This window comes from Calypte anna, chromosome 18, assembly GCF_003957555.1.
Source record: "Calypte anna isolate BGI_N300 chromosome 18, bCalAnn1_v1.p, whole genome shotgun sequence".
Classification (NCBI taxonomy): domain Eukaryota; kingdom Metazoa; phylum Chordata; class Aves; order Apodiformes; family Trochilidae; genus Calypte; species Calypte anna.
This window is the reverse complement of record NC_044263.1, coordinates 6,269,179-6,282,044: the sequence shown is the minus strand read 5'-3', so window position 1 is coordinate 6,282,044 and position 12,866 is coordinate 6,269,179. Positions and strand designations below refer to the sequence as shown.

The following is a 12,866-nucleotide window of genomic DNA, read 5'->3' as shown; positions in this document are numbered from 1 at the left end:
CCCTGCTTTAATGGTTTGTGCCCCCACTCACACCAGGAGCAATCCCCTCCTCATCAGCTTTTGCATCACGTTTCAGGGATGGCTCCTTACAGCTCCTGCACCAACAAAGCCATGTGGGAACTGAGCAAAAACAGAGATTTCTCCTTCTAGAGGGGTTTGGCTTCAACTGAGTGACCTCCAAGCTCCTTCCCCAGCCCCTCTGTGCACTGTACCAGGACACTGACCTTGGCACGTGTCCCCTGTACAAAAACACCACTGATCCCTTTAACACCAGTTGGTGAAATGATTCATCCTGCTTTAGATATTTTACCCATCCCTCTGGCTACAAATCACAAAAGTTTACCTGTCCCTCATTAGAAATTAAGGTCACCAGATGGTATGGTTTGTCTCTGATAGGTCTGTCGGGTGTTTTTTATTCCTGAAAGCATTCTGTTTTCACCTGACTTTGGACAGGGGAAGCAGAGCAGAAGAACCCCAGGACACAGAGATTCAATTACAGTGATGTAAGGAACCCTCCTTGGCCCTGAGCACTGTTCAGCCTTGCTCAGGGCACACAGACCATCAACATTCAGGATGTGCTCCCTTCCTGAAGATTGTTTTCCTGATTTTGTGCTGATTATCAAGATGAGACCCAGCTCAGATCCCCAGCCATGCTGCCTTTTATCAGCTTTGAAACCCCCCCTTTGCCTTCACCTTCAGTTTTAAACAGAAGATCATCAGCTCCTGGCACACCACCAGAGCAGCCCCCTCCCTGCCTGTGCCTTTTCCTGCTGCCAGAAATAGCAACCCCTGCCCCTCCTGAACGTGCTTCTTGTCCAGCAAACCCAACAGCTCCAACCAGAGCCAGAACTGGAGGATTTCCATAAGTTCTTCACTCCCTGCTTCCACCTCAGCATCGATTTTACAGACCTAGAAATATGTACGTGCTGCTGGGTCAGCAGTCATAAGAGATACATACACAGATACAAAACTTTTAAGCACTCTTGAGCTGGTAAAAATCTGAAAGCTGAAGCATCCCAGGTGCAAAACCCAGACACCTGGGAAAAAACCCCAAAAGGCTGCACGAGTTTTCACTTTTATACCCAGGGGTCACCATCACCTTGCCAAGGTGCAGGCAGGACCATGCTGTCCTGCACCCCAAGGAGCTGATGGTACCCCCGGTCACCCCCTAGCCACCGGCATCCTCATCCCCAGCATCCCCCCCCCCCAGACCCCACGCAGACCCAGAACCCCCACAGACCCCCCAGGCCTCCCACATCCCCTCACACCTCACTCATCCACCACACACTTACCCAAAGAGCTCCCACCCCACAAACACACCCCTGCAGACCTCACAGACCCCATGCATTCCCATCCTATTCCTCCCCCCAGAGCCCACGCACTTCCCACAGAAACCCCACAGCCCCCCCCCCCCCGGCCCCCCCCCCGGAACGCAAGGTTCAGCCGCCGTTTCCGAGGGGACAGCGGGCAGGAAGCGCGGGGCGGAAACCAAGATGGCGGCGCACAGGCTGCGGGGTTTGTGTCAGGCGCGGGTGGGGCTTCTCGCCGCCCGGTTCTCGCAGTGGGACAGCGGGACCGAGTACCGCAGCGCACACAGCCTGGACAAGCTGTACCCGCCGCGGCGGGACGGAGCCGGTGGCGGCGGCACGGTGAGGGGCGGCGGGGGCAGGGCTTAGCGGGGAGAGGCGAATACGGTGGGCGTGGTCTGTGGGTTATGGGCGTGGTTTGTATCAGGGGGCGTGGTCTCTGCAGACGGAGATTGATGCGGCGGAGCATATGGGGGCGTGGCCTGATGTAAGGGGGCGTGGTTTGTGTCGGTGGGCGGGGCCAAGGCGCTCCGGGCCGGAGCTGTCCCCTCTCCCCGGACCGATGGGTTTCCCCCCCCCGGCCTCGCCCATCTCCTCACACGGCCCCACGCGTGTTTTGCAGGAGCAGGAGCAGAAGCCGCCATCCGCGCTCGACATCCCCCTGGGTGAGTCCCTCCCATCCCACCCCCCGAAGCAGAGCTGTGTCCCACCCCTGGGCTGGGTCGCCCTGGGTTGGGTTCGGGTGGTGGGTGCGGTTCTGGATTGCAGGGTCGGCGCAGAGCTAAACCCAGAGTGAAAGCAGCACCGGGTCACAGGTGTCCCCTCCCTGCTGCAGCCCAATCGTCCCCATTCCCTGAGCAGAACCAGCTGGGGATGTGTCCCCTGCTCAGTGCTGCTCCCGCTGCTCTTTTCCAGCTCGTCTGACCGTGTCCTACAGCCGGAGCAGTGGCCCAGGAGGGCAGAATGTTAATAAAGGTGAGGAGGAGACTTAGAAGGAAAAATCCCAATATTTAAATTGCTTCTTCCTACTTTGTGGTGAAATATTGTGCTGAGCAGTGCTGCGTTTTCACTGTCATTACCCTGTGTGCTAACAGAGCTTCACGGGGCTCCTGACCTGTGGTGCCACCTTGGATTCTCCTAGAAAGATTCTAACTGGGATTGCTGCTCTGCAGGCATCACACAAAGCACCACTTCTGTCTAATCAGTTTTCTTTACTTGACTCCAAAAAAAAGTGCAGCAAATTCTCAGCTCAAATAAACTGAAAATCCTTCCTGTTCTGCTGTTGCCATTAGTTAGTGACTGCTAATAGCAAAAAACCACTTAGGATGTTTTGGGAGTCAAACACCATGATAGAACCTCCATAAAAATTTAGTGTTTGTCTCATAAAGCAGTTTGGAAAAATATAGCAAACACAAAAAAAGTGTTTTTTCAGGGAATTAACACTGGAATCATCCCATGATCAAAGGTAGCAGCAAACAGACTGAATTCTCATAAAATTTAGGAAAGTGAGCAGTTACCTTGTGAAAAAATCTCCTGTTTCTCCTCCCAGTGAATACCAAGGCTGAGGTTCGGTTCCACCTGGCATCAGCAGAGTGGATCCCAGAAGCTACAAGACAGAAAATGGCACTGATGGTAACTGCCCTCCCCTTCCCACCATGGCTCAAATGTCACCAGAACCTGACAAGTCTAAGGGGGCTTTCAGGACTCACGTTGTGTTTTCCCCTCTTTAGCACAGGAATAAGATAAACAGAGCTGGGGAGCTGATTGTGAACTCTGAGGAGAGCCGGTACCAAATGAGGAACCTGGCAATTTGTCTGGAAAAAATCAGAACCATGGTGACAGAGGCCACTGAGAAGCCCAAGGTGGTGTCCAAGGAGACTTCACAGAAACTCATAGAGAGGTAGAGCCTTTGTTTGAGATGGGTTCAGATTATCACATTCCACAGTTAAGTTTGCAGCCTCCTCCTGCAGTTCTTGCTACTTACAAACATCCATTTCCATTTTTATAAAATAAAACTTAATAATCAGTAGTCTATAAATCTTAACTGCACTCCTGGGTAGCATCCCAAGAACAAGGACAGGTTTTTTTTCTGTCTGTGGCCATTTATCAGCTTCTCAATTCTACATTATAACTGTGCTCAAAGTTGGATATTTAAATGTATTTTTTCTATACTAAAGGATCTTTTCATTCTGTTCTAGGGTGGAAAAAATGAACCGTGAACGACTACGACAGAAAAAGATACACTCAAGTATAAAGCAGAGCAGGAAGGCAGACTTTGACTGAGAACAGCAGAGATCAAAGTCTCTCAAACCATCTTTATAAAGAAATGGCCTTGGCAGCTGTAGATGATGCTAAACTCGGAAACTATATTGAGTAAAAATGGACTAAAAGTGTAAATAAAAATATTTAACATCTCCTTTTGAACCTAATGATGCACTGCCAGTCATTTTGCAGAAAAATGATTATGCATGCTTGGAAGAAACTAAAAAAATTCTGATATTTTTCAGCTCCTTGTTTTTCTTCTTTGTGCCTTTCACCCAGCCCTCTGCTCCATGGGAGCACCCACTGCTGCTTAGCACATACACAGCTGCAGATCTGGGAGGAGTATTCATCACTTCAAGCAAATTAATTCCTAATTTTGGTGTGGTTGCTTCCTAACCAAAGAAAGTCCATGTTGGTTTGGTAGATTAACCTAAAGCCCTGGCAGGAGGTAGTTGCCCTCTAGGTGTTCAGAACCACCCCTTGTAAGTACAGGAGGCTTCTGGTCCTTGAGGTGAAACTCCAAAAAACCCTCAGGCTGAGTCTTGGGCTTCCAGAATCACTCATGGGTCCTGCTCAAATGGTGCATTTTGATGGCTTCCACCACTATCAGATCAATTCACTGATGGGAGGTGTGGGGAAGGCGGGGAGGGGGTGTCTCAGAATTACCAAAATTGAACATTTTTTACTATTTTATGGGGCCCCAGTGGCCTAATGGACAAGGCACTGGCCTTCTAAGTCAGGGATTGTGGGTTCGAGTCCCACCTGGGGTGAGGAGAAGTGATTGTGTTTTAGGGAAAAAAACAAGTAAGATGATAAAAGTCTTCTCTGGAATTCATGTGGGGTGCAGTAAGGTGTCCCTCCCTTTAGAAGAGGGATTTCTGAGCTCTCCCTTCACACAGATCATCACATCAGTGTTAACATTGCAAAAATCCCATGTCCTCCCCAAAATGGGCTGCAGGAGCACACGGGTGCATCCTGACAGGACAGCTCTGCCCAACCCGGGGAGCAAAGCCGAGAAACTTTTCTTCTGAAACTCATCACTGACTGGGTCAGATCCAACCCCAGCTGAGCCCTCCCGTGACCAGGAGCCCCCCGGGGCACCTCCCGCCTGCCCCTCACCTCTCCCTCCGCAGATTTTGAGTCAGGTTTGTAAAACTCGGCTGCAATCCGGCACATCCCGGGATCCGGCAGGAGATGGGGACTGCAAATGTGAAAAACCTCCCCCAGGCATTGCCAAGGACCCTCCTTGCTTCCAGCACTGGGATGGGTGCAGGGAGTGACCCGAGACGGGATGCTCCGCTCCCTCCCGGCCCAACCGGGACCAACTCACCCGGAACCAGTCCGGAGCAGAAAAGAGTCACCCCAGATGGGACTCGAACCCACAATCCCTGGCTTAGGAGGCCAGTGCCTTATCCATTAGGCCACTGGGGCTGCGTCAGTGCTCCGTCTGGTGCCTTCTCTTAACTCTCTGCTGGCCGGAGGGGATCGTGCCCGCGGTGTGTGGGGAGGGGGCGGTGTCCCACACCCCCGGGGCACAACCCCTGCAATGCCGGACTGTCCCCTCTAAGCCGCTCTCCTCCCTCCCTCCCTCCCTCCACCACTCGGTAAAGGCGCCCGGCGCAGCCCCAGCTCCGTGCACAGCCCAGAAACACCGGGACGGGGCGGGGATGGGTGTTGCGGGGAAGGGCTGGAGACCCCCGCCACGGGCCCGGCTACGCCCGCCCGGCCCCACCCTGCGCGCTGGAGGCGGCGGGGCGGGAGGTGCCGGTGCCCATCGCTGGTTTTCGACAGTAACAGAGATTAATAAAATTCCCCCCACACCCCCAACCCCTTCGCCCCCCGTGGCTCCGGACCCCCCGGAACCGGCTCTTGCGGGGGGAGAGAAGGGGAGGGGGGCAGCTCTCGTGAGGTCTCTGTGGCCGAAAGGAGAAAGCCGTGACCTCCTGAGGGTTCCAGTCCCATCTCGGGGGCAGGTACATCACCGCCTGCAATATCGCCCCTCTCGAGGGAGGTGGGTGACAATATCAGGACCTCACCTACCCATACGCAACCCCCCCTACGCCCCCAGCCTCTCCGTACCTCCCCCGACGCTCTCTGCAGCGCTGCCAAACCCCTCCCCAGGCCGCCCCTTTTATCTCCCGCCCCTGGTAACCGGACACACCTGGGACTGAGCATCGCGGGCACCAACCCATGCGGTCCAGGAGAATAGACAGGGCAGATCCCACCCCAATTCTACCCCCAAAACTGCCCCTATTTCCCCGAGCTTTGCCCCATTGAGACTTCACGGCGTATCGAACGCCCCTCGCCAATTTAATTACTTGATGATCTCTTGTGGCTTTAAAACAACCACGAAGGGACTCGAACCCTCAGTCTTCTGATCCGAAGTCAGACGCCTTTTCCATTAGGCCACGTGGTCCCCCATAACCGCACTTCGGGGATGGTGACACACACCGAGGGGTCCCTGGGGGTCCCAGAGGGTGTCCCCACCCTGCAGACACTCCCATCCCTCCCGGAATCGCAGCTGTCCCTCCCGACTCGATGCTGTTCACAGGGGGGAGCTGGTGGGGGTGTCCATCTCCCCCATGGAACCCCCCCTGCCAACAGGTCATTGCAGAGCCCCCCCAGCCTCAGTTTACCCCCTGTGTGCTGATGGGGACTGTGCCGGGCAGGAATCCTGCGGGCTGGTGCAGGGGCAATCCCCTCCTGCCCCCAGCTTTGCTGCAAGCTGCTCAAGCAGGATGCCATCATCTCAGAACAGAAACGGGGACAGCACCCAGGAGGCACCAACACCCCCTGGCACAGAGCTGCTGGGTCACCCTGCCCCTCCCTGAGCCACATCCCCACGGAAAGGCAAAGCTGAGGTGGCCGTGTCCAGCCGAGGCTGCGGGAGGGAAGGGAGTGCCTGAGGGGAAATGCTGGTGAAGGAAGGATGGGGACAGCCGAGATCCTGCAGGCAACTCGTCCTTCTCTGTGACAGTGTTCAGTGTGAGGGTCACAGTGGCACTGGGAATTGCAGCCCTGAGAAACCCACGGATCACTGCACCACTTCCCCCGGGGCTGTTTCTCCCCTCTCTGCACCCTGGAGCTCACCCACCAGGCAGCAGAGAGACTCCCAGTGACTAGAAGCAGCACGGGTTGAGCCTCTGATGCCCGCAGATGAGTGCTCCAGCAGCAGGAGAGGAGAGAAACAGCAGGAACAAAACTCGGTGCCTCCTGAATGAGGCCTTCAGTGATGGAAATCCCTCAGACCACTCAGTGAACTAGCCCAGGTTTCCCATGATGCTGCCACCAGGACATCCCAGAAGGGCTGTGGGTACAGCAGCTCCAGGAGATGTAAAGAAAACATTGCACATAGGAAGCCAAGTGATCAAACACCCCCCAAAAGCCACCTGATGCCATTCAGATTATAAGAAGGATGTAAAAAAAACTATTCTCTGGGCACGCTTTCAATCACAGCCCTGAGGCTGGGCAACCAGAGGTGGATGGCAACTGATCTCAGGCAAAAGCAGCCCGGAGACACCCCCTTAGTGCCTTCTCTTGCCCCCAAAACAGGCAGGGTTTGCCGAGTGGTGCAGGAACCTGACACTTGGTTGCCTGGGGATGCTGGTGGTCCAGGACAGGTTTGCTATTTTCCAGGCATCGGAGTCATTTCTTCCCACACCTAAGAGAGAAAAATTACTTAGAAAGAATCTTCATTTCAATTTTACAAGTATGCTCTCACCCTGACCACAGCTACCTTTTAAAAATCCATTAACTCCATAGGAAAAGTACCTCAGAGCAGCTTTTCCTGCAACAGAACCTGAGAGGTCATCCCGAAGACACGTAGGTGGGGGACTCTGGACCCAAGGCAGCATGACCAAGCTGCACAGCCCCAACCACCATCCCCTCGTGGAGGTCCAGTTTCTGGCAGAGGAGCAAAGCTTTCTTCCCATCATAGCTTTTCCGGCTCTGGGAAGAGGTTTGCATGACACCTGCAAGGTAGCCATCCCCCAGCATCAATTGGCTTTTTTTGGGGGGTCAGACACAGCTGATAACATGCAGAGCAGCCGAAATGGGGTGAAAATGCAGCTGAAATAAAAAGCAGACCCAACTCTGCTCAAAGTTTGAAAGAAACAGCTTTAAATGCTCTGCTTTCGCACCTTTTGGGACACCTGGAAAAAGGCCCATGTTCACCTCTCCAAACCTCTTCATTAGCCCTTCTCCAAAATTCATCCCTTCACCAACAGGTCCCAGGACAGTAGCTGGTCCTTGCCTGAGTGCTCAGCACAAGGGACCACACGACTGGCCAGGTGAATTTGGGACCACAGGCTGTGACACCATCCCTACAGCATCCTGTACAGCACCACATACAGCACCCTGTACAACACCCTGTACAGCATCCTGTACAGCTCATGTGCAGTGGTTGCTGGCACAGTGAGTGAGCCTGGAGCTGCCGTGGGTACCTTGTCCCAAAATTCACATCCTGGCCCATCCCAGCCTGCCTGTTCAGTCTGCCCTCCTGAAGCTCTCCCTGCAGCTCAGCTCAGACACCCACACTCCCCAGAGCTGTTTCATTCGCACCTCGGGGCTCTCCCAGTGCATTCATCTCCCTGCCAAGCAACCAAAGCCACCGCCCGGCTGACAGGAGTGGAAGGAAGAGGCCGGGCTGGTGGCACCGAAACGGGGACAAGGAGCACGGAAAAAGAGGGATTGAGGGGCCAGCAAAAAGTAGCGGTGGGGGGCTCACCCCAGATGGGACTCGAACCCACAATCCCTGGCTTAGGAGGCCAGTGCCTTATCCATTAGGCCACTGGGGCTGCGCACGGCGCGCCGCCCGGCCGGCGGGAAGGGCCCCGAACCCGGGGGGGACCCGGCGGGACCCGGCCCGGAGGGGAGATGGATCCAGGAGAGGTCCGGGGAGCATCCGGAGGAGCGGGGCTCAAAGCCGGACTGCACCCGGAGCGGGAAAAGGGCAGAGGGTGGCGGGGGTGCCACGGAGCGATCCCCGGTGCGCTTTGTCCCTCCGCCCCGTAAGGGGAAGGGGTGGGAAGGGGACGGAGAGAAAAACCGGAGCGGCTTTGAAAAGTGGGGAGGAAAAGAACAGGGAAGACGACCACGAAGGGACTCGAACCCTCAATCTTCTGATCCGAAGTCAGACGCCTTATCCATTAGGCCACGCGGTCGCTGCTGCAGAGCCCCCCGGCCCTGCTCCCAACCCCCAGCATCGCTCCCACCCCCCCTTGGACCTCCCCGGACCCTCCCGGATCCCCCCCGGGAGTCAGGGGACTCCAGAGTTCCCGGCCGGGGTCGGGGTATTTGCTGCCGCAGGCGGAGGGGTCTGGGGGGGGATTCGCTGCTTCACTGGAGCTGGGGGGTCGGTCCTGGGCGCTTTGCCGGGGGGGGTGGGGGGCTGGCTGAGCGTCCCAGTCACCCATCACCTCATCCAGCCTCGCAAGAACCACAGGGATCCCACTTCCCTCCCCCCCTTCCCGGGGAGCTGCCGCAGGAGGGAGCATGAGCCCGGCCGGAGGTGCAGCCCAGGACATGGCCGCGACAGGACCCGGTGGGTACCAAAAGTTTTCAGAGGGACAGGACAGCTGGCAGCTCACAGCCCCCCAGCTGCTGGTAGGGACTGCTGGAAGCCAAGGCACCTCTAGCACCACGCTGGGGGCTCAGCATCGTCCCACCTCCAGTGACACTGCCACCCACCAGCATAAGCTCCAACAACCAACACAGCCCCCAAATCCCAACACAAGGGTCACCCCCACTTCTCCTCGTGCTCCTCGTGTCCAGTTCAAACCCTGGTTTATAGCCCAAACACTTCCCACCTCCAATGTTGGACACAACCAGAGGCCATGGTAAGAAGGTGCCATCCACAGTGTCCCAGCTCCCAAGAACTCACAAACTGGAGCTGCTCCCTCACAAGAGAACCATCACTGCCAGCTCCTGAAGGCATCACTGGAATCACAGCAGACAAAAAAATCCAGTGATGGAAAGGAGCGTGGCTGAGAGATGAAGACAGAAGGAGATGCAAAAAAAAGTTCCCAAGTCTTTTATCTTAACCATAAAGACTCAGAGAAGCACCTTGAGACCAGCAAGAAGACAGAAAGTCAATGGATGCATGAAAAGCTCAGTACTCTGGGACAGGGGACACACTGACACCCCACAGCCTGGGCTGCTGTGGAGCTGCTGCCTCCCCAGGACTCCTCATCTTGCATGAGCACCAGTTCCTGGTGGGGCTGTGGCTGACTCTCAGCCCTGTTAATGAGACAAAGTTTACTTTTGAGTGGCTGTGGTTCATGGTGTTTTCTTTGTGGAGATGAGACCTTCCTTTCCTTCAAGTTGCTGGATTTCTTTTTTTTAATGAACTTACTTTGCCTTTACCACAACTAAAAGCTGCTCCCAAGAGCCAGCTGAGTGCATCAAACCATTAGCAAATTCTTCCTTCCAGTGCTACTAAATACATTAAAGTCTAGATTCTGTTTACAAAACAACTGTCCCTCATTAATAAATATTAAATCAACTTCTACGTAACAACTGACGTGGCCTGGAACTGTTCATAAGACACACAGCACCACTTGCCTCTTTATTTGGAAGCAGGAGATGATGCAGAGAGCTTTTATAGCCATCCTCACCTTCTCCCTGGGGACAGGTAAGCTTCAAAGGGACCTAAAAGCTTTGAGGAATTTTGTTCTCATCTACATGAGAGGATTCACCTGAATTAATGATGATTTTGATATTCACAGCTCTATACCCTTCCTCCCACAGCTTGGGATCTTGTCTGATCCTTTTCTGATTCAAGTGGATTTATTTCTTTTTTTTCCTAGCAGGGGCTGCTCCAAGGTACCTCTGCACCTACTACGATGTCATTGAGCACCTGAACATCTCCTCTCACAGCAAGCTGCATGCACACATCCTGCCCAAGGCAAACATGAAGGAGCCTGTGGAGGTGACAGTGGATTTTATGCTGGTGGCAATTCTGTCTGTGGTAAGGACCCAAAACTCCTGTCCTGTCTCCCTAGCAGAAAACTGGGGGACTGAGTTGGGGACTGAGTCTCCTGCCAGGTAGGGCTGGGCCAGCAAGGCCACAGAATCAGCCCCTTCCACTTCTTCAGCTTTCTGCTCTTGGAAAGCATTTCTGGAAGATTTGGGGTATTTTCTCCCACCTGCTTCCAGGAAAAAGTTCAGAGGCAGGTTCAGACAAACAGCCCACTTCAGAGCAGGCTCTAGAGACAGAGTTGTTGCAGTTGCAGGGCACTGCCATGAAAAAATAATTATTCTACTTTTTACTTTTTTTCTAAGCCACTGGACCCTGTGTTCCCACTCTTCAGCCACAGGACCCGTGATCCGTGAGCTCTCCTGAGCTGTTTCTGCAGCTTGTGCTGCCCACGGCAAGAGCATCAGGGGGGAGCTTCTGAGCTCTGCATTGGATCTACCTCAGGAAAATCAGCCAAGTATCTTCCCTTTTGTTTCTCCAGGTCGAAAAGCTCCAGACAGTCACCATTTACTTCGTCTTGAACCTGGTGAGTCCCTCAGAGCCTTCCTCTCCTCCTGATGCACAGGGTCAGTGCTGAGCCTGGTGCTCATTTCTCTCCTGCAACTTCTTCCCCCAGGAATGGGAAAACACTTTTGCAACCTGGAACCCACGGGACTTCTGTAACATTTCCAAAATCATTCTGCCCACGAACACATATTGGTCTCCCCCAATCTTCATCTTAGAGCAGTAGGTGACCACAGCTTATACCAAACACTTCGTAATTCTGTTACTCCTCCAGAAATGTCCCACCCAGGCTGCAGGAGAGACCAGGAATGTCACGGGAGGAATTGCCCCTTAGCAGTTTGTGGGGAGATGGAGGACAGAGCTATAGGTCTGTTGGAGGGATGGGCATGGCAGCCAGATCTGCCTGTGGGGGACTGGGGAGGAAGGAAGCTCCACAGCCCAGCAGAGCCAGCAAGGAGCCCCTGCCAGTGGAAAGCAGAGGGGAGAGGAAGGAGGCTCCTGAGGAGGTGCAGAGCTACCACAAACCTTCATCCAGAAGCACCTGCCAGCCCTTCTTCAAGCCCCAGGTTTCCTCTCCTCACTGTTACAGCCTGTGGCTGGGTGAGGGTGCAGAGCCTGCCCTGAGGGATGCTCCCAGCCCAGGCTTTTTGGGTCTGAGGAGCACTGCAGAGCTTGGAGCTTGGTCACTCTCCACTTTTGTTTCTTCCAGAGTGGACGGAGAAAACTCAAACTTGGAGTACATGTCCCTGACCCACGACGGTGGCTTCAATGCCACCCAGCCCTTCCAGGTCACCTTAACGTGTGGCTTGATGATCCTCATGTTTCCCTTTGACACCCAGATGTGCAACTTGACCGTGGCTTCGTTCCTCTACCCAGGTACAGCAGCAAGGGGCTGCCACAGCTGGGAGGAATTTCAGCAGGGAGGAAGAGGTGAGCTGGACCCTGGCTCAGCCCCAGGTTCCCTTAGCACCAGCACCTGCTCACACTGGGCTGTAGCAGGGCTGAGGCCATGGAACAGCAGGGAAAATGAGGTAAAACACTGTCATTCTGTTCTGGCATGTTTCCCAGCAACATTTCGGGAAGCAGCTGGATGTTCTGTGGCAGTTGTCCCCCAGGACTGGTCTCCATAAACCAAGTCTGGGAGGCTTCCTGCAACAAGGAGACTTGCTTTGCAGTACTGACCTTTAAACATTACCTGAAAGCCATGGAAATGAGGGAAATAAGGACAGTTTCTGGGATCTAAACTGCAGGCAGAGTTTATCCCGACAGGAAGGGCTGAAAAGTAAGCAGAGGTGACACAAAACCCTCTGGCTCCCATCCACAGGACAGCTATCCTGAGTCATCAGAGATTTTCCCTCTGATCCACATTCCCAGAGGTCCAGCCAAGTCCCTCCACTGGAATCCTTTTTAACTTCTCCCTAAGAAGCCCCAACAGTTCCAGAGACACTGCCTGTCCCCATCTGCACACACCTTTGGTTGGGAGGGAAAGGGAAACACCTGACCACTAAGAAATCCCTGAACTCCCCAACTTCTCTCCTCCTCTCCCTCCTGCCCAAGCAGTTTCAGACCTGATCATAAAGACCAGACGGACATCAGCTGAGATGATGGCTCAAAGCAAAAGTTTCTTCCTAACTGATGGGGAGTGGAGATTCACCAACCTCAGCATCATAGAGTACCTGGAAGAGATTGAAAATGAACGCTTCTCTGCGATCACCTACGTGGTATGGCACTGCTTGCATATTATATTGTCCTGATTTGCCACCAAAAGACAAAACCAAAATTAAGTAAGATCATTTTCAACATTGGGGAACAAGCAT

General features: G+C 54.1%; 1 protein-coding gene and 5 non-coding genes across 7 annotated transcripts; 2 read left to right on the top strand and 4 right to left on the bottom strand.

Annotated features, from left to right (window-relative positions):
- Positions 1–1,469: 1,469 nt before the first annotated feature.
- On the top strand, positions 1,470–3,721 carry MRPL58 (mitochondrial ribosomal protein L58). 2 transcript variants are annotated; one of them, XM_030461597.1, is made up of 6 exons: positions 1,470–1,649; positions 1,930–1,972; positions 2,223–2,282; positions 2,857–2,939; positions 3,038–3,207; positions 3,506–3,721. In XM_030461597.1, the coding sequence occupies exons 1-6, from the start codon at positions 1,494–1,496 to the stop codon at positions 3,588–3,590; spliced, it is 597 nt and encodes a 198-aa protein (XP_030317457.1). In that variant the 5' UTR covers positions 1,470–1,493; the 3' UTR covers positions 3,591–3,721. The 2 variants fall into 2 exon arrangements, with proteins under 2 accessions (XP_030317457.1, XP_030317458.1); XM_030461598.1 differs by having other exon boundaries at positions 1,476–1,649; positions 1,936–1,972.
- A 545-nt stretch (positions 3,722–4,266) lies between these two features.
- On the top strand, positions 4,267–4,339 carry TRNAR-UCU. Its single transcript has one exon. It is a non-coding gene; the product is annotated as a tRNA-Arg (tRNA).
- Positions 4,340–4,927: 588 nt separating this feature from the next.
- On the bottom strand, positions 4,928–5,000 carry TRNAR-CCU. Its single transcript has one exon. It is a non-coding gene; the product is annotated as a tRNA-Arg (tRNA).
- A 912-nt stretch (positions 5,001–5,912) lies between these two features.
- On the bottom strand, positions 5,913–5,985 carry TRNAR-UCG. The gene has a single exon. It is a non-coding gene; the product is annotated as a tRNA-Arg (tRNA).
- Positions 5,986–8,292: 2,307 nt separating this feature from the next.
- On the bottom strand, positions 8,293–8,365 carry TRNAR-CCU. Its single transcript has one exon. It is a non-coding gene; the product is annotated as a tRNA-Arg (tRNA).
- A 293-nt stretch (positions 8,366–8,658) lies between these two features.
- TRNAR-UCG lies at positions 8,659–8,731 on the bottom strand. The gene has a single exon. It is a non-coding gene; the product is annotated as a tRNA-Arg (tRNA).
- Positions 8,732–12,866: the final 4,135 nt, after the last annotated feature.

Coding starts and splice junctions, on each gene's coding strand:
- MRPL58 (XM_030461597.1), top strand. CDS start 1,494: ATGGCGGCGCACAGGCTGCGGGGTTTGTGTCAGGCGCGGGTGGGGCTT. Junction 1,973..2,222: donor CGCGCTCGACATCCCCCTGG/GTGAGTCCCTCC, acceptor GCTCTTTTCCAG/CTCGTCTGACCGTGTCCTAC. Junction 3,208..3,505: donor TCACAGAAACTCATAGAGAG/GTAGAGCCTTTG, acceptor ATTCTGTTCTAG/GGTGGAAAAAATGAACCGTG.